The sequence below is a fragment of the Falco rusticolus genome, chromosome 9, assembly GCF_015220075.1.
Source record: "Falco rusticolus isolate bFalRus1 chromosome 9, bFalRus1.pri, whole genome shotgun sequence".
Taxonomy (NCBI): domain Eukaryota; kingdom Metazoa; phylum Chordata; class Aves; order Falconiformes; family Falconidae; genus Falco; species Falco rusticolus.
The window spans coordinates 37,088,190-37,110,072 of NC_051195.1; the positions used below are offsets into that span (position 1 = coordinate 37,088,190).

The following is a 21,883-nucleotide window of genomic DNA, read 5'->3' on the forward strand; positions in this document are numbered from 1 at the left end:
CAGCTTTCATGAGAATAATTTTCTCTTCAATGAGTGAAGGAAGTAGATTTTATTCCTTCCCATTATTTTGTTCAAAACAAAGGCAACAAATAATGCCTTATAAAAGTTATGTGGATTAATTTAAGTAAGACTGAGTGAAACAATTATTTCCCTTCACTTACAACATAATACAATAGGATAATTACAACACTTATACTGTCCTGGAAAGAGTGTGCTGAACAAAACCAAAAAAACTCAACCACCAAATAACAGGAGGCATAGATTAACTTGTAACCAGGCAAAATTCAGCAGAAAGGCAAATGCACACACCCACACAAAACACAGAAGTGCCTCAGAAACTTACTGCAACTTCATTTGACCATTTTTACTTAAAAAAAATACATTTCCTGATTAGAGTGCAATCACGACACAAAGTTGCTATTTCATGAATCAGAACATGCCTACAGCTAGCAAAAGACCACAAAACATACCTTGTACATTCAATTAATGTGACTTTTAGTCGCCCTTCTGTCAATAGAGAATCCTGTATACAGAGGTCTCTATCTTCATATTCATCGGGTGGCACTACTTGAAATGGAAAAAATGGCTTGAACCTGAAAAATGTAGAACAGACTTATCTTAATTCACATTACATAAATAACACTAACACACAGAAATAAAAAAAAAAGTAACAGGATTACAAAGAATCTTTAAACACACCTAGAGAGAAATACTACCATTCCTACATATTTGTTAGTCAAAAGTCACAAGCAGAAACTACTGAAGATTTTTGAATGCTGAAGACTGGAGAATATATAACAAAGATTACTTCACAGGAATAGATTATTTGAGTTATAGTTCATAGTACTGGTAATTTTGAGAAAGCAGGAAGCTGATCAAGTCACAGAGTGTGTCTACAATTGCAAACGTGATTTAACACAAGAGTCCTTTTGTAGTAGATATCTTACCAGGTTTTTAAACCCATCTGCATAAAACATCACAGCATTGAAAGACAAAAACATACTATGACCCTAAAGTGTAAATTTTTATGACACCGCTGTACTTGGAGAACTGATGCATCAATAAACAGTACACTTTAGTTACACAGGTTGATACTTCTCTCATTTTATGAAAAACATTCAGTTGCTGTTTTCAGCCAGTCTTCTTCAATTAAAATAAAGATACAGGTATTCTAAATATTTGCCCCGAGCTTTATTTCCCTCATCACAGCATGTGATTTACAGGAAAAGCAGTTCATGTTCAAGATACTAAGTGTTTTACACACATTATCTCACCACATAATTCTCTCTCTTTGATTAGAATATGCAGAGTTATAAATACCGATTTCATTTTTAAGTGATAGTGCTTCAGTGTCAGACACAGCCATGATCTGAGGGAAGGAAGGAGGGGGAGAGGCTGCACAGCTGCTGGCCCACCACATGGCAGACACACACATGCAATCCTAACAGTAAGGGCCACAACCCTGCAAATAGAACGATAACATGGGATCTGCGTGAGCATTTTATATAAAAGTATATGAAAAAGCACTTGCAGGGTATTCCTTATTTCTGTTTTCCTGTATTGCTGTCATTTCCAAGCACTGCCCTGTGCCTTGGTTTCCATGCTCCGTTACTGACACGGCCTCCCAATGACTATTTCTGTTGAGAAGACTCAGAAACAGCAGGACACGAGCACCACTGCCTGCAGGATGTATCTGCCATTTCATGAGAAAGAAGTCTTTCATAAGTACTGTTTGCTCAGAGGCATCTGCTTGTCACATTCGGAGATCGCAATATGTTCAGGAAACAGTCACATGGACCTGAACTGAAGAGTTTCAGAAATTCAAATAAATAATTAAGTGCCCTTTAACTGTCAGCACACTCTCTGGGAGGGAGCTCAACACTCTGATTCAAGACACTTCGTTTCTGTATGAGCACCAGCCTCGTACAGAGCCATGAGAAAGACATTTCTTTTGTTCTCCTTGTGAATAAATACAACTCAACACGCCAGCCATTTTCCTGAAATCCAATTCAACTTCTAACTTTCATTTGGTTCCAAGTTTCTCCCTCATTAACTCCTTCAGGAAGGAAACTGTTTTGATATTGGTCAAGTTAAAAAAAAATAAAGAATCAATTTTGAATACTTCATTTTTTTTATTTTTTTTATATCTGTATATGAGAAATATGAAGCTTTTAAGTCACACTGGCCATGGTTTAGGCTTATGAGTATACCATGAACAACCAACTCAAAATATGCCTTTTGCATATACTATCTGGTCTGATATTTTACTCTTAATTTTCCTTTATATTTCTTGAATTATTAAAGAAATAGTAAGCATCACAAGGGTGGGGAAAATAGCACCAAGACAACCCACTGTCTTCACTCCCCAAGACTTACTGCCATCACAGTGCACACCACCCCATGTGTTCCTCACTTTAAGCACAAGCGAGGGTACTCTGTTCCTTTCAGGAATTATTTTACCACCTCAGAGTACAGATTTAGCTCAGATTTTGTTAGGCAAAAATGAGTTAGGCAAGCACACTGGAAAATAATGCCAAATTCTGAATTAAAAAGTACTTGCAGGTTTGGGTTTTTTTCAGCACAAATACACAACTTCTCAATTAATACCAGCAGCTACCCATATACCTTCTCTCAAAATCTATTTTAAAAAAAAAAATATAGTCTTCCACAGGAACCTCAAACTAATGACCACCATCAGAAGCCTCAGTGAGCTACTGTTTCAGTATTTCTGGGAGGCAAGAACAGGCAAAGAGAGAAGATCCAATAGGTTGCCATCATCTCTTTGAATTTCTGCAAATGCCAGGCTTAGAAGTGTTGGTATTGATAAGGTCTTTCCCATATATGTACACCATAAAACAGCCTGCAGGCTATTTAACAAAAAACAAACCTGGACAAATTATTTTCAACACTGAAAATAAGAAAGGAAAAAAAAAAAGCAAAATAACAAGACTAAGATACGTCTGCATCCTTATTGGAATATCTACCTACATACCCAAAACAAGTTTCATCTCTCAAGACTTCGGAACAAAGTCGTAAGTACAACACACACTGCAATTTTTTGCTGCAGCACAGAATGATGAGATAATCCTCAGACAAGCTGTTTGTCTTGGTGAAGACAATGTTTACTATAATTTTGAATTCTATTTTCAAAACAGACTTTTTAATTAATACAACAATGAATAAAAGAGGAAAAAATCCAAAATACTGATGTAGTTATAGACAAGAATATGCAAAGCACTTAAGAGTGTATGCTGGACTTCGTGCTGCACTAGTTAAATTTTCTACAAATATGGGATTAAAAAGCAGTCTCAACATAATTTTTAATTTACAAGCACTTATGTTCAAATTCTTATCACTGCAACTCATTTGCAAAATCCTTAGCAAAAAACTTAACGTGTTACCTGTTTCCATTGGCATTAGCAATATACAAAGAGCTAAATATCCCACGGTAAATGCATTTTTAATATTTAAGTGCTGCTCTGAAGCTTTCTAATTTTTTAACACAGCACTTATCTATTTAAGGTAATTTACTAAGTTTGTACATTTCCAAAATTGAACATCCCACAAATTACTATTTCAAGCAGATTTTAATTACCTATTAGGTAAGTGAACTGTTGACAGACTACTTAAGTACAAGATAACCCAAATTTATTTGGAAAGACTTTTCCACCAGGAACTGGTGAATTAATACAGGCTCAGATGGCAACAGCTGGTAACATGGCGAGACTCTGTTCCCTTGTGTTCTAAACCCACATACAGGCAACGTGCAATCCACAGACATAACCAAGTCAGGCATCACAGGTTCTACCATCTTCCTCCCTGTGGCAGGGAAAGCCTATGAGCTACCCTATCTTTTAAACAAACACAGTCACCAATAACAAACAGCACTCTGAGAACTGCATTCTTAGAGCTACCGCTGCTGCAGTTCTGTTCAGTCTAGCAGAGTGCTGCAGAACAGTGATGGATGTTCTCTGCTCTGCGGAGAGCCAGACTCCCCACCTCTGCAATGTCTGATTTTCCTGCTTGAAAACAATCATGTTGCTAGACAAAATGGAATCGTGAAGTATTTACAGTAGGGACAATAAAACACACTTTTAGTATGAAAGCAGGACTGTATTTCATCATATTAAAGTACCAAAAGTAGGCTTTTACCTAATAGTGCCAACAACACAATTCAGTGAATGAGATTCAAACTCTATTCCCAAGCTCTGCAGACTATGGTACCTTTGATGATTCAGAATCTTCCTGTCCCAAACTTTCCTACGTAAAGGAGAGATAAGTATCCTATCATCTTGGGTTCATCATTATAATGTAGAACTTTATTGTAAATATTGTATAAATAACATTGCTGCAACTTCTGTAATAGCTTTAAGAGTGTATTTTGTTACCCTCTGTTTAGTCCATCTTCAAAAAGCAAAGTCCACCAATAAATGGCTTAGAGAAATTCATGACACTGATGAAGAAAGAAAAGATCGTGTAGCCTACCAGTAAGCCTCTATTCACAAAGTCAACAAAGAAACCTTGAGAGCAAACTTAATCCCTCAGTTAATCTCCACTGGTCTCTGCCCTCATCACAAGAGCCATCCCAGGATCTGGCCAGTTCTGGTAGGTTGCTCTTGTGAATCCAGGGCTCTCACTTTGGAAACCCTGAACAAGAAAAAAAAATAAATGTGGTTTCTATTTGGCAGTCTAGCTCTTTAAACACTCACCCACTATTCTCAGCTACCTTTCTTAACTTCAGCTGGGAACCAAAAAAGTTAGTGGGCCTCCACCAGTGGAGAACAACTGCTTTGCAGTGGGTCCACTCACCCTGCTACAGCCTGAGAAAAAGATTTTAAGCCAGGGCAATGATGTGGGGATATTGAGGAGCTGCTCCTGACAGTACAACAGTTGAGAAAGTGTTACTAAAAAGGTACTTAAAAGAAATATGGTGTCTTTCTAAACACTGCTGAGCTGTTAGGTTCTCCAAGCCAGATTTTCATTGGACCTATATTAGACACCTTTCAAGTGGGGTCTAATGCTGCCATCTCCTTTCATTCAGCAAGGTCAAAAGACCAAAATTCATGTTCATGTCACAGGATCTTAAGCTGCAATGCAGGATTATACCAACTCAATCCATATATCCAAAAGCTTCCTTTGCAATTCCAAACCTGTGAAATGATACCAAACAACTATCAAAATTAAAGGCAGATTCTGTGCGGGACAGATATTACTGTCTTTAAACTGTATTTGTTAAGCCTTTGTAAACGTTTCATCTTTTCCAAAGGAACATCATTGCTATACAAGAAAACAGACACCTTACACCCCCTGCCCCAAAACCCTGCTTGGATATGGCATGGTATTAAAAAAAAAAGTGGTCTTTAGAAGTGCCTTATGTTAGATGCTTATAGTGTGTTTTCAATTAATTTTTAAGTTACCAGTCTCGCCACTAGAATTTTTCATCTTATTTGTCCAGAAATCTAAAATTCAGATAGCACACTTAGAGAAAATTATAGTTAAAACTGAACATTTTAACTTAATAATATGAAGAGGAATATTCAACAAACTTCATGTGAAATTTTAGCAAGTGAAAAAAAAAACTATAAAAACAATATTTAAAAAGCTGTTAAGTAGCAAAAGTGTTTCTCAAGAAATACCACAAGACACAAATACAAAAAAAAAAAAAAAAGTAATTTCACATGAGGAATTAGGTCAGATGACTACACTGAAAGATAATTAAGATAGTCAATTAATACACAGGATTAAAGTTATACTCTAAAATAGCTTAATACTGAGCTCTTACACATAAAAAGCACAACAAAAATGTTTCCAGACACTGCACAGAGTCAGTATGTCTCCTTCACATAAAAGACTTCTACACCCTATTCATGCTACGACTCACGAGCCACTTCGGTGGCTCATTTGCTCTCATCTCATCATTACCTCACTCAAAGTCCAGATCAAAACTGCATCTAAAAAAAAAAACCAACACAAACGAAAACACACCAAACAAATCAATTTTCTTCCCTTCATTTTGGGTGTTTTCAGTGCCTGAATAATGCTATTCTTCCTTCCCGTTACCACTTCTATGGGGGAGGAACTCACCTACTTGGAACAAGACTGCAGTTCAGTCGTTTAGTTTTAGAAATGTCTGACCTATATTCCTATTATATTGTATTCACTGTTCTGTGATGACTGTTTTGTGGTCCTTTAGCCAAATTTTAACAGAGAAGAGGACAGAAGTTAAATTAACCTATTACCTAAATTAACAGCTCCCACCACTACCTACTTAACTACAACATTTTTAGTTGCATGAGGAACTCTATTTAGTGGGGAAGAAAAATCAATTTACCTGGCCAAAGATAACCATGCGCTTACATGTTTCTGTTCATTGCAGCAGTTAAGAATATCCAGAATGAGTGTAAAAACCAAAAAAAACCCCCAAATTTGTTGAAGAGCTAAACACAGACAGGCACAAACTTCAAAAGCTCTCAGTACTCCATCTCATACTTGAAGAAGCACAAAGACTTACAGCTTCATTTCTAAATGCAGGAGCCTAGGATTTTGCAGAGCTTTTGCCAAGGAGCAAGAACACTTCTCTAGAATAAGTTCTGAGAAAAGTTTTAAATTATTCTCTGGTTTTATAAAGGAAGATTGGTATCTAAAACAGTGGTGTAAAAATTAGTGGCTATCTGTTTAAGACTAGATTAATCACTTGTATTATATGAATTCCAGCACTAATCTACTGCCATAAAGATTAAATATTGTCAGGTTTATAAATTTTTTAATCGTGTTATATTAATTGGGCATTAAATCTTAATAAACAAGGCACAGAGACCTTAAATCTCAGAAGAGCCCAACAGCTAAAAATGCAAATCTCTTTAGCATTGCTAATTTTGTTTACCACTTTAAGCAAAAATTAAGCCAAATCTGAAGTCAGACTGCATTTAGTAAACCATCAGTTTACTTTTGTAAATGCTACTGTATCTGAAGATTCTAGTATCTAAAGTATTTTTGAAGAAGTAACCGCTGAATTTATTTTCAGTTTTGGGAGTACTCAAAAGGTTCAACTATAGAACGGAATTCAGTCATTTTTAGATTTCCTTTATAATCAGATTCACAGAAATACAAGCCAAGCACTTGTAAAGAGTGTATATTTCAAAAAGAGTGATTGACAGCAGATATTTTAAGTCATAGAAAAGTCCTCTACTCTTATATTCTGTGTATTTAAGATGAAGTTTACTTCCACAAAAAGTCTAAAATATTACAATCCACTCCTAAAAAGGTATGACCACATTAGTAAGATTTTAAAAGTATTTATCAGCTAACGTTTAATATTTTTAGCTTTAGGTATTATAATGCAATCTTCATTCTTCACATTAAGATACAAAAATGGAACTCATCTTTATTGTGAAAGAAATCGGTACTTTTTTTTTTTTTTGTAAAAAGAGTGCCTTAAAAAGAAAACTACTGCCACAATAGGTTTTGCTAAAGCAATTCTCCAGCTTCCACTGACTTCACAAGGAACAAAGCTGTAGAACTGTGTCAGTATACATATTCAGGCAAGTTTCATAATTCAAACTATACTCTTATTCACTATAGAAATCTACTGATTTCAGCTTTACACATATCCACGAAAATCTGGCTTACAAACAACCTGAAAAACATTGCAATAAGAGAGTAGATTTATTTTCTAGGAAACGCTATGGAAAACTGCAGATCAGTTCTAGTACTCCACCCACTGCATTACAGGATATTCTGCCACAGGCATGTGGGAGGCTCGTACACATAAGTTCTTAATATATGAACAGTCACTTTTTAAATCAAGACCTCAAAAAAGCGCAAGGATTTTATTATTTGGGTTTTTTCTTCAAAGAAGTTTCACATATTTCCAGATTCTTAAACTACAGTCTTCTTTCTTAGGGTGAAATCAGCACCTCTGAAACATCTCTTGAACCAGACACTCAAGACAAACACTTGTACAATTTTAAGACCCATTCTACAGGAACAAATAAAAAAAACAAATGTAGCTCCTTCCAAAAAGATAGTATTTTTTTCCCTGCTTATATGACAAAAGTAATTGTAAATACAGCTAGGAAAGTCTTAAAGATTTGCCCTTGCTGCCAGTATCAAAATAGCCACAGGTAAAAAAAATCTTGAATCAGGCTTATCAAAACTACTTTCTTATGAGCACAAACAACATCCATTTGACCATGCACAGACTTCTTTGCATTTCAAGAATACTAGTTTCCCTAATTCCAAATTCCATAAGTACTGAAATAGCTTGGTTAACTTAGTGCAGCCAATGCCTTTTTGATCTCCGAATTTTCATGTGTTTTGGCTTTTTTTTTTTTTGTGGGCTGTTTTTTTTTTATATTGTATGTGACCTAGCTAAAGCCAACTGCTGGTTCAAATTGAAAGAGAGATCAAAATCCTACTATATATCAGTCTCAGACAGGATGAAGACAAAACTTCCCTGCCTATCCAGAAAGCCTAAATCGTCATGGCTCTGCTCCAAATGAGACAAGGTGCAGAATATGCTCTTGTTCCATAAAGCTCAAAGAAAAGCAGGTAGGGTTCAACTTTTAGGCATTCAAAGAGAAAAAACACCAAAACCCCAAACAAATAAACCCAAGCCACCTCAAAAATCTACCTTTAGCCAGCTGGATTAGAGATTGGTTCCAGTAACTGATGTTAGCAAAATGCTAGCTTTTTCTCACTTCAGCAATATACTCTCCCATAAAGAGGTCTCAAGTCTCTCTACAGTCCTGATCAGAGGAAAATAATGTTGATTTTCTAATAAAAATGTAAGCTCTGTACACTACTCATTCATTGAACTCAAAAGTTTTAATCCTCTGCTCTAAACCCTAGCTTATGTCCATATGAACACTCATGACATCCTTAGACTGCTTAGACAGAAAATTACTGTCTCACTACTGAAAACAAGTCTCTGACATCTGTAAACCAAAAGTGAAAAAACATTTGTATCTGTTCTAAATTCTAGATATGATAGCTTTCCAAGGTTTATCTTCACTCCTCCAGTCAGGTGTAAAAATGTTCGAACCACAAAGCTCCTCAATCTACATTTATCTGGTCCTTCTGAGAAGACAGAAGATGGTCCAATTCACACGCTTCCAAAGAGGTGGAGCTAGTCCAGCACAGGATTAGTAGTACCATTATCAAAGCTGAGATGACAGTTCACCTTAAAATTGTAAGCAGAAGTAATTTAGGATCTGTTTTTCAGACAGCTCAGCTATTCAGACTGCAGTGGTGGGGAGGGCACTGATGAGAACCGGGGGAAACACTGTGGCATATATTTTCCAACTGTCCCCCAAGCAAAGGTGTCACCGTTTGTGAATCACAGCAACTTATTAATGGGCTTGTACTGTAAACAAACTGGATCAAATACCACAGAAGCTCAGTATGGATGTGACCTGTGGCACCACTCTCGACAGTCAAATACAGCAGGGGCTTGCAAGATTAATTAGCAGGAAGGATTCCTGCACTTGCAAATCCTGCATCACTGATGGCAAATTACAGTCTGGACTTGTGGTTAGATGTGAAAGAAACAGCTGCTCAAATTACCATAATCTTCTCCCACCACCCCCATAACGAATTTGGGTATTTTCTCTAATTTGCCCTTCTTTCAGAGGAACAGGGGGGAGGAAAAAAAAATAGAAATCTGAGTTTTTGTAGTATTGTTTTAAAACAATACCACTGACTAACATTGCTGTTCCCACCCCACCTCCCCTTGTAATCCACTGGGCTTTTTGCTTGGCAACATTAGAATTTGTTTTGTTTATTCTACCATACTGCATTAAGTTTTGTTAGCAAACATGCAGAGTTATTCTTAAAAAAATAAATACATACAAACTGTTGAAGTTTTCAGAGTTACACTGCATCATTCCCACTGTTTAATTACTTAGGAATTATTCACCAAAGGCAGACCATTCACAGTGGTGATTCAAACACCACCAAGAAGCCTTCTACCATGTCACTGCAAGAGTACGAGCTTCAATTTCTACTCTTCCTATTTTAGCTCAAGCAAAGAGCAACAATAGTTTAAGTAATTTACTACACAAAGTGACACTCATGTAAGCATCCATTTTAATTCTTACTACACAGAGGCTTACATATAAAATACTATATAAAAAGTTTATTTGACAGGATATTTCTCAAAGGGTTTAGCATCATTTAAAGTATTTTACATATGTGGTATTAGTTATTTTAAGAATAAGTATCTTCATTTCAGTGACACTGGGAAACAGCACATAATCTTGTACTTAATGTCATCTCACAAGCAGACTAATATTTGTACACATTTCCTTCTGAATGGGCATTTTTCATAACTATGTTGACATTAAAACTGATACAGGAAAATATACTGAAGCTTAGAATTAAGACTAAGTTAAGTCAGGAACAAAGTATGTAAGTATTATGATTTCCATTAGATATCCACAGACAGTTTTAAAATATTGGACAGAAATTAAGCAATAATTTTGTTAATTTACAGCTCAAATTGTAGCAATTTTGTGTTAAGTTAGAGTAAAACTTACAGGGACAAAAAGTATTTCCAAATGATTACCCTAATTTAATTCTATGCTAGTCATATCTGGCAATCAATTACCGTCTTTGCATGTGTGTAACAGTCTGATTAGCTCCATCATCAGCTGATCTCTGTAATACACTCTTTATTGCAGACAGATTTTTATGACATCTGGTTAAGTTTTCAAAAATGTGAAGACTGAATTGCTGTGGCAGAATCCCTGTATTTCCCATTACACGAAATAGCTTTAATGGAAAGGGCTGCTTGCATTGCTTCTCGCAGACCGTTCTGCTGAACTACAGCATAGCTGCAAACTAACAAGGGAATTAAGAAATTATAAAGGTAAATTGTTCCCATTTAGTTTTGAGGCTCAAATGAATTACAACAGCTGGTGAGGAAAAAAATCACAAAGTAGCTCTCCAGAGCCCAACCCAGAGAAAACAATTTCTACCTTTCATCTCACAAAAAAATGAGGTTTTTCCCCTCTTCCTTTTCTTTTCTGCTATACCTAGCACCTCCTTGGCAGTTCTTATAGCTATATATGGCCACAGACAGGTCTAAAATGCTGCTGGGCTCCAGCTGGGTCCTGCAGCAAACAGAGGTGCGCTCCCAAGTCCTGAGAGAGCTTATTAACCCAGACCGGGCTCCACAGGAGTAAGAGTCTTTCCAGAAGGGAGAGTGCTTAGGGAAGCAGATGCACCTAAATGGCTTTGGGCAGGTGTGATGCAGAAGTCTGAGCTATCAAAGCCAACACAGCATATACCCAGCTTGCTGGGTAAAGCAATTCAGGAGCAGCCACATCCAGGCCACCGCATACACAACCATTCCACTGTTGGCTGCGCACTTTGTGCTGTAGGAACTTTTGCAACACAAACCTATCTGTCAACTGAAGTCTTCATTGCAGATTTTTTTTCACTACTTTACTAGATATGCTGCCTGGGATCACTGAACATCTTGGAGGTATGAATTCTAGCCTAGATTTGACTGGCTTGTGACACAACTGTAATTGTTAATAGTTAAACAGGGAAGGTAATTAACAACAGGAAAAAGCTTCCAAAACTTGCGGATCTTACTCGTGTTTCTCAACTAAGATGAGCACCATTCCAAGCAGTAAATTCTTTAGTTTAACCAAAAGCTCAATGACTGCAGCAGAAACTACTCTATAAATTCTGTGTTCAGTGTATTATGTCACAATTAACCTGATAAATGTTTATAAAATAATTACTCCCAAATCTCCTTCACACAAACTGGCATCCACGCTGATTTCCAAAATGAGAATTTATCCACTGTTACAAACAAGCTCTTTTCAACTCTAGAAAATCAAAACAAAGACTTTCAGAAAAGCATTTTTTTCTTAATTGCATAAAATATTGTTATTTGTACATCACACAGAATGGAACCTGCTCAAAAACCTAATTGTTCCCAGCTAACATTTATAATACAGGATCATTGCTTTCTTCTGGACAAAAGCACAGTTTGAGATTGTCATGCAAAGGTTTTCGTAGTTCCACAATTAATGGATTTTAGCAGACTGGGCTGGTACAAGTTATCGATTAAATTAACAAACCACATAGGTATGTAACATTCTCTCCATACTCACTTTAGACAATAAAGCTTATTAATCATAGAAGTTTAAATTGAAAGTCTTTTACTATTCTCTAAACAACAATAACACCAAGAATAACCAAATGTTGAAAAGTTTCAAATCAAACAAGTGTGAACACAAACTGTAAACACAGGAGCATATCTGGTGACTTCAAGCAATCTCTGCAGGAATGCAGAATAAGCAGTTTCCCATAGAAACCCAGTAACATGAAAGGACTAGCTCCAATAGTTAAATCAGCAGCCTGAGACTAAGCTTCACCACCACTGAAGCACCCCACTGTTCTACCACACTGACTACTGAAACCTACTGTCCTTACCCAGGCTGCTTATTTAAGAGCTTTTGATCAAGCATCATTTGCTAATAAAAAGATTATATATATTAAGCATGTGAAATAGTTAAAGTCGGCTCTACAAGAGATTCATACATTCTGATATCAAATGAGCTACTGAGAAATGTATTAGTTACCACTTTACGGGTAAATTCTATGCCTCTGTGCCTTGAAGTAACCTCCTTCAAGGAAAATCCAGTGTTGTTTTGTGTGACAGGTAGGGAACATTAGTCACACTATCTATCCACAAAAACGCAAAAATCATAATACAGCCTGCAGAAGGGGATTCAGAATAGCCTAACTCTAGTGCTTGAACACACCTACCTGCTCCAACAGACAGGCTCAGAGCCAAACAAGACATTTGTTAGATGCCTAGTTTGGTAGTGTGATTAAGTCCTATGTGCCCTGTATTTACTTTTAAATAAGTTACCATTCAAAAACTAAAGAGTACTACTGCTTATTTCATATTTTATTTAAAAGAATTGAAAACTATACAAATTATGACAACTGAATAAAAAAAAGTATTTGTTCCCACTGAACAGACGGATCAGCTTAAATGTTCAAGATCAGAGTTCAGATGAACAGAAATGTGAAATATCAATGCCAGTGCATGCAAAATGCCATGAAGTACTAAATAAATCATTTCAGAGCCTTCATTCACTATCCACATGAAAGAAGTTCACTGCAGGACTCTGATCAAGAAATTTTCAAATACAAAACATCAAAGGTGTTAAATGAGGTAATTTTCATTATTATTGCACAAAGAATCTTTTAAATACTGTTTCAAGTAAGAGAAGTTCAAGGTACTTTCCTGTCAGACCAATTAACCTTAATGCTTATTGTATTGCTATCTGCAGCAAACAAAACCAGCAATCATCAAAACTTATTTTTAGGTCTTTGTCCACCTCTCCCTTCAACTGATATTTTGGGGGGGTTTTGTCCCCAACTATACCTCTGGTCTTCCAGTTTCTTCTCTAATCCATCTCAAGTCAGGGCCATGTTAGTTCCTCACCCTTGCAGATAAGAAAAGAAAATGTAACACTTGTTGACTAATGACAGGAAAAGGCTCACTTCTTAACCTGAAAATAATGCCACATATATTGGGAAATGTCCAATATGTAGCTGGTCATTCATTAAATCTGACTTTGTAATGAACAAGTTTCAAACCAGCATTCTTTCAGAATTAGACTGTCACAGTGTGAAAGCCCACAAAGCGCTGGAGCTGGGGAAGAAGACTAAAAGGTTTCAAAACTTCTAGAACCAATAGGTTTAAAACTTGACATCTACATAAGGATATTTACATACTTTATACCCCATACTTCCATTTATCTGAATGATAACATTTATCTGAAGAAACACGTATGTAGTGACCACCCAGACAAAACGTACGTCTGAGACTGAGCACTCCCAAAATAAAGACAGTAAAAAGCTCTGCACTACAAAAAGCTTCCTTTTACACATATAGCACCCTTGAAAAAAATGAAATAATTTAATGTTCCAAGGTTTGGTATGGTTTACTGTGTGTCAGGTTGCCTACAGATCCATTTATCCAACTCCTGTACGAATAAGAACTACTTGTCCATGCACTACAAAGATAATCTTCCAAGCATGAAATTACTGTCTATGGACAGATCCACTGATTCCAATTATTGCCACTTTGCCATTAGTGGAACAAGTCTTTGTGCTGGCATCATTCAGAGCGTTACTTGTGGAACAGCCTGAAAACTCTCAAGTAACACAGTGCTGGTTTACTATCAAATTTTGCACAGCAGAAAGACTCAGATCCTGGTTTGGTGTTGTTTTGTGTTTTTTTTAATTTATCTGTATACTAGATTATTTTTGCACTTAGAATCGGCATGACATTAAAAAAAAGAAATTGCAAATAAAAGCCTCCTCTTTTTTTTTCAAAAGCAACAGGAATAAGAACTTCAAACAGGAGTGCCTTACAGATGTAACTAGTAGGAGATTCACATCACAACTATGGGAGAAATCCACTCAGGAACAGAATCTTCGTACCCTTTCCCTTTGCAGAAGCTGTAGAGAATGTAGGATCTACTGGCTGCTGATTTCTGAAAGTAAGAAATGCTCACAGTCCCAAACATGACAATTATTTCTGAGTATAACCTCATCATATGAATAATATATACTTTCTTAAATTTTATGCTTTTTCCAATACCTCTACTACCATATTATGAAGTCATTTCTATAATAAAACACGCTTCAAATCAATAGTTACTTACATTACTTCCCAGCCTAAGTTTTGCCAAAAAAAAAAAAAAAAAAAAAAAAAAAGAAACTGCTATGTAACTCTCAAATTGCATTCTATAATGGTAAATTAGAATTGACTTGTCTAATGGTTCTTCCCAGTGAAATTCAATATAGCCTCAGCTTCCAAATAAAGCATAAAACTATTTAACATGACTAACTATATTACGAATTATCAGTTCCAAGGATAATTCTTGTTGGAAGGGAGCTCAGGATGTCATTTAAATATCTGATACAGAAATGTTAGAAGTAATTCTTCGTGAGACTACTCCTGAAGAAAAATGATTCCACTCTGTAGTAGTATGTATTAAAATGAAACAAAGTATAATTTCTCAAACAGCCTAGTATCAATACAAAATATTAGCTTTTTTAAATGTAACAAACTGAGAAACTAAGTGTTCTTAAAATATACAGAACTGACTCACTACTTAGGCAACACCTAATCTGCTTAGAATCTAAACGAATGAACTTGCAAGACCTTAAATTTAGAAAAAAAACCCAGCAGCTATCAGATTTTTTACATCATTGATTACAAAACGCTGGGAAATTAAATTCTGGAAGGAGACTAGACTGCAAGTACTTCCATTTCACCCTTTACATAGGCACAGAGGGCTCTGTATCTTCATTATGGCAAAGTGTATTTTTATTGTCTAGCAAAAGCCCAAAAAACAAAGCTCTCCAAAACCTATGCAAAGCAAGATCAGGATCTGTTCAAAACACCACAACTACAGCTGACCGTTAAAAATAGGCTAGAAAATACAGCATATTTAGCGTACCTATATAATTGACATGATGCAGTTGAATATCAAGGTTGAGACCAATAAGCAACTTACCAATAGGCTAATGATCAAGGTACAGCTCATTAGAGAGCTAACAGACATGAACCAACGACCACTGCAACAGCACAAGCAAGCAAGGAGACAGACATCCGAAACAGTCCTTACTGTGTGTTTTTGAATACTAAACACGCTAAGCCAATGCCGCTAACTACAGCTTAGTGTTAACCACTTTATCCTACTATTAAAAGGACACAATATAGAAAGTTAAAACCAACATAGTGTCTATAGCACTCCTTTTAAAGAACTGTTTGAGTGGACACAATGAAAAACCGAAGGCTGGATTCAGGCTGCTAGATAAACTCCAGTCTGTGCTGCTAATTAGCATCTACCATCCTGCTCTAGTAAATGAAACTTACATGAAAAATACAGTCTCAAGTCAAGCTATGCTGATGGGCAAAACTGACCGCCTATGGTTCCTGAGTGTGCCAGCAGGAGAGATTTCAGGACAGCAAAACACAGCTGGTGGGTCAGTAGCTGCCCTGCAGAACACCAATAGTTGACATCATAACTAACCAATAGGTAAGTCTAGGCTTTCCATGCTCATTCTCAAGCTCCGTACCTGGGCCAACCTGCATTAGAACTAAAGAAAAAGTATTTAAACAACTCATTCAAGTCAAAATAAGAGTTATGAAGTACTTAGAGCCAGATAAATGAAGCCTACAGTTCTTCATGACTTAACTGAGGTTAGGGCTAGTTATAAAAAAGTCCTGACTGACAGTTACCTAGTTTCTCAAGAGTACACCAGAACTCACGTATACTAGAGAAGAAAAAAAACCAAAAAAAACCAAAAAAACAAAAACAAACAAAAAAAAACCCAAAAAAAACCCCCTGCCACTTTAGATCTTCCCCACAACTGAGGAAGAAACTTCTCTGACAGACCACAATGTCTTCAGAAAAGCTGTCTGCATTTCTATTACAAAGCAACAACAAATACATTAAGATTAAAGTTAACTATAAAACAGTAGTAACTCTTGCTACTATTGATTGAATTGCACAAATCCTTTACTAACAATGACTTAAACCAAAAAAGCTTATCATTCACTGAATTTCTACTATGCGAGACAGCAATCACCATTCAATGGCAGAGCGGCTTCAAAATAGGGTGTTTTGCCAGCTGCAAACACATTTCTCAAAGAGCTGAAGAAAAGAGTTTACACACTTTTAGAATAAAACACAAATTACTACTTATTTGTTTAGACAGAGTGCATCCCTCCTTTTTCAATTAGTAGACAATTGCCTTTATGAAGAAAACTGTACATAAAATGCTAGGCAAACTTCAAAATGCACTTACTAGTCTACATTGCCTCTCCTCATAAGAGACTTAAGAGTGCATCAGGAATGCAAGACACCTTCCACTTTCAAGCTACAGTTACACACATCGCACAAAGTCACTCCTAGCAATAGATGATACGGAAGATGATCTCACTAATCACTGCTTTGCTGCATAGAATTATACATGACTGGAAAGAATACAAAAGTATGTGTAGTAATCTGGCTGTACTAACAGATAGTGTACGTGAAGATACAAGACTTTTTTAATACAGTATTTTACAATTAAACAACAAGGGGCGGGCAGGGATCTGCTTTACACAAACTTAGTTATAGGATGTTCAGAACCAGCTATGGGCAAAAGTTCTCTTCTTATGCTATTTTCTAACAAGTAATAACCTCTACAAGTTGCCTAATACACAGACAAAGAAAATGGCACATTTTAATTTTTAATGCTACTTAGCATCTGGAAACAAGATAAAACTCCTTTGTAGGCTTAAATCTGGAAGCTAGTAGGGTAACAAAGTACCCCTTTTAACCAGCTGAAAATAAAACTCTCACACCAAGTGCTTTTGTTCACAAGGTTGTAATTAAGCTATTCAAAGATTTATTTACAAAGTTACTTGAGCAAAAGTAGGGAGACATCAAAAAGGTTTTGAACAACACACAAAAGCAAATACTGACTATGTACTTAAACACAAGGCATATAAGCCATAGGAAAAAGTGGGGAGAGGATAAGCACATTCCCTGGAGATGAGAAATTGCTACGCTTTAAGCAAGGTAACAGGTTATTAAGCAGTTGTGAAACCCTCCTGACTTCTTCCTGTACATTCTTTGCTAAGGAATATATTAACATACCACAATTCCAAAACAATGCATTCTTATAATTTCTATTAAGAATACCAACTTTTGCATCTTATCAGCAGGGGGCTTGATTTCCCAAACCAGCTCTCTATACCATCTAAATGATAACATCTCAATTCTTAACTATGCCATCACGTAAGAGTGATTGTTATTGTTATTGCTCAGCTGTTACCAAGTTTTGCTGTCTAGGGATCTACCTGCATAAAACTCATCTGAGACGTGTTAGTGGAGAAAAAGAGCTTTCAGTCTGTGTTCCACAAAACCTTGGGCAACTGTGGACAGCTGAAGGTTCCCATGCAGGCATCTGTGCTCCCAACTGAAGCTTTAAAGCAAAGGTCTAGACAGTTAGGACACCAGTGACCCAATCTTCCCTTCTTAAGACAGTTTCATTAATTCGCATTAAGCTTAGTGTGCTGCCCTCCTCCTCCACAACTGTGGGTCAGAATGACACATTCAGAACATAGCATAAAACGTAAAGGTCAAAATAATCATATACAGGACTGAATACTGTTTCACTGAACATTTGCCACCCTGTGCTACCAGCCTACTATCTAGTGTGAACACCAGATACAATAGTTTATCTCCCTCTCAAGCATTCAAAAATTCCCAACTCCTTATAACTTAAAGAGAACATTTTAAAATAACAGTTCATTCTTCTTAGTTCTGTAATAATTCATGCTTCCTGTATTGTTCTCTGTGCCAATTACCTTCTGTCCTCACACTTCTACCCATTCCTGTTCCAAACACTATGCTCTGCTTCTTTCTTTATTTTCCCCTCCAGTCCCCTCAGTGTATCAGTGGCTCATACATGGCTCATCCACTACTCCTGGCGCAGAAAGTTTGAGAAATGTGTAGAAAATCCATCACCTCTAACTAAATTACGAGTGTGCCCTACTGCCCAAATGCATCTTCCAGAGGAAAAATGAAGATGTCTGTCTTCATCTGCTGAAGGGGAGGAGCACATCATCACTGGTTCCACAGACACCCTAAAAACTGGTCTAGAGAGTGTGAAGATCACTTGCTCTACTTGCTCTTTCCAGGTATGCCAGAAGTGCTCATCTGCACCACAACTGTGCTATCCCAGCCTATCCTTCCAGCTCTCCTTCACAGCTACAGCTTCAGTCTCTTTCCAACACAGTAAGAGAACAAAAGCAAACTTGCTCTTGACAGCTTCCCTGCCGCCCAGCTGGAAAGCAATTCAGCACCTCAAAATTTGAAAGGGCCACCACATTACTCGAAGAAACTACTTACAGCCCTGTCAGAGCCTTCCAAATCCTGGATATTTTACACATCCACTTTCATGAGAACTCTTATAAATTCAATTGCAGAAAAACCGGCTGAAAAGGCTTTAATAATTACATCACTGCAGAGCTAATTGCACTGCAAAATTCAAATAGGCATTTTCAGTTACTCATCTCCAATGAATTTCAGAGAAAAAGCTTATTGCAAAAGAATGTGGTAAACAAACAAACAAAAAAGTCAAGACAAAAATCCTTACTTAACAATAATACAAGCTACAAAGCATAAACAAAAGAAAAAGGAAACATGGTATCCTAAGAGTGGTGAGACATGACAGAGAGTGAGCATGGTACCTGTACAGTGGTAAGCTATTCAATAGCTTTTCATCAGAAATTAAGGTGGAATCAAACTAAAGACACCACTTGCCATTTCTGCTACACAAGTATCACTAAACATTTCATTGTATTCACTATATCGTGCAGTTTATGCTGTAGCACATGCATCCATATAAGAAAACATGTTATCTTACACAAAAAAAAAACAACCAAAAAACCTTGCGAGGTGCCCCAAAGTTTTATTTACCACAGCAGTGGCAATACTTCTCTTATCAACTTTTAGATTTCCCCCCAGTTATTGAAGAAATTGAGCAAACCCCAAAGGAAGAAGACACCATTTATCATGGGACCTCAAAAATATTCCCTGGAGAATGAACTTTATCCTTTCTCACATTAAATAACAACCACCTTGCCTCTACAGGTAAGCATAAGCCACAAGCCTTGCCCAGGCAGCTCATCAGTGGCAGAAGCTTAAGGACATCCCAAAACCCACATGCTGTCCACAGAGCCATTCATCTACGTTTTCCAAAGGGGGATATCATGGTCCTGTCGTTGGACACCTGACAGGATCCCCAAACTTTTTATACCTACTAATTTGACCATTTAGATATATGTAGTTTGGGACATGTCACTATCTCACTGTGCAATGGTTCTACACCCACTATAAACAGAAAACTTTTGGTATCAGGCAAGATACTGTACAGAACTCTCTCTACCTATTAATAGCAAAACACCAATTCTAAGGCACGTCACCCAAACACTGACAATGCAGGACATCTTACCTGATTTTATAATTGGGTAAGGTGTGCTTGCGCTTAATAACTTTCTTGAACTGGTTCACAATGATGGAGGTGAGCTGAGGCATGGGCCTCCCTTCAAACTGAGATTTCACTTCAAAGAGTATCACAGGGTCATCCATAAAAGAGAAGGACCAGTGAGTAAAGGGCAGGCGCGTGAAGACCAGCTTCAGCTTCCCCATCACCCGGGAGATCTTGACGAAGAGGTAGGCTGACTTGCCAAAGACCAGGTCAGCATCGATGCCCAAGTGGAAGCCACCGTTGTACTCCAGGTCTACCTCAAAGCCCAGCTCCTCAGGGCAGCCCTCATCGTTGCAGGCCACCGGCTGGATGAGCTTGACAGCTTTGAAGACAGGCAGGACGTTGCCGAGGGAGACGTCCCTGAGGCTGAGCCCCTCCAGCACCTTCCCCGTCACCTTGGCCTGGAGCAGCTCCTCAAACTCCACCTTGATCTTCTTGGTGACCCAGTTCCTCACCAGGGCCGTGTCCCTGAGCTCCCTGAAGAGGAAAAGGAAGATAGCATTGAGGAAGTGGCACGTCTCCTGGCGGGAGGAGGGGGCCGGAGGGGGCTCTGGCTGCTGCTGCGGCGGCGGCTGCTTGGTGCTGGGCTCCGGGCCCGGGGAGGCGGCGGCGGTGGGAGCCGCGGCGGCGGCCGGCGCTGAGGCCGGGCCCGGGGCAGGGGCCGGCTCCGGAGACACCTGGCTGCCGGCCGGCTCTGAGCCCTGCAAGTAGTCCCTAAGGCTGTGGTCGGCCGCGACGCGGGCGTAGACGAGGCCGTCGGAGGCTCCGGCCACCCCGGGGGGCTCCGGCTTCTTCCTGTAGAGGAGCAGGAGCTGGAGCAGGAGCGTGAGGAAGCAGCCGGCCAGCGCCGAGAGCAAGATCACGTAGACCAGCAGCATCCTCGCCGCGCCCCGCGCCGCGCCCCGAGCGCGCTGCCCTCACCGCGCCGCCGCCATGGCGGGGGCCGCGCCCGCAGGCCGGCGTTTAACGGCCGCGGCCGCCCGAGGCTGCCTCATCCGGGTCCCCCCTCCGCGGCCGCCGGCAGGGGGCGGGGCCGCCCATTGGCGGAGCCGGGAAGGCGTCGCTGGGTACGTCACAGCGCCGCGCGGCGGGCGCATGCGCAGGAGGAGGGGCCCCTCCCGCGCTGCGGGCTGCCCGGCGGGCTGAGGCGGGGCGGGCGGCGGGGCCGGGCCGGGCCGGCGGGGCTGCCTGTGGCTCCTCTGGGCGGGCCGCTCCCGGGGCACCTGCACAGAGTGTGCGAGCTCCGGAGCGCCGCCCGTAGCCTGTCGCTCGGGAGAGGGCTCCGTGGCGGCTGAGCCGGGCCGGCCTGTGAAGGAGAGGGCCGTGGCGGCGGCTGGGCTCGGGGCTCGGTGCGGCTTGGCAGCAAGCCGGGGGGGGTGGCCTCGGGGCCGTTCGCTGTCGAGGCGAGTGTCAGGGACGGCGGTAGCTACGGCTGAACGGGGGGACGGGGCGGACGAACGCCCGCCTGGGGGAAGGTGACCGGTGTCCCTGGGCGCTTCGTTGCCCGAGGAAGGCGGGAGGCGGGGCGGGAGAGGCGGCGCGCTTGGCCTCGGGGGCAGGCAGGTGGATGCCGGTTGTTTCGGTAAAGCTGCTGTGGAGAGAGAGAGACAAAATCCGTTTCCGTGGGCGTTCTGTGGCCTCTTACAACTTCTCTGTGTCCTGCTGATGAGACATGCTCTCAGCAAATTTTGAAAAGACTACGCTGACAGCATTTTTCAAGCTCTCCTATTATTAGTGATAAGAGACAAGCCTGTTTCCATTTTCTTCACCTGTGTACTAATGCTTAAAAGCTGCC

General features: G+C 39.3%; 1 protein-coding gene across 1 annotated transcript in view; it reads right to left on the reverse strand.

The window, feature by feature from the left end:
* Positions 1-21,107, reverse strand: part of PDZD8 (PDZ domain containing 8) — a 59,416-nt gene extending 38,309 nt beyond the window's left edge. Inside the window, exons 1-2 of the mRNA XM_037399385.1 lie at positions 20,053-21,107; positions 471-593 (exon numbers count right to left, since the gene is read on the reverse strand). Coding sequence (XP_037255282.1) covers positions 471-593; positions 20,053-20,966 — 1,037 coding nt within the window. The 5' untranslated portion in view covers positions 20,967-21,107. The remainder of the gene's footprint in view (positions 1-470; positions 594-20,052) is intronic.
* Positions 21,108-21,883: the final 776 nt, after the last annotated feature.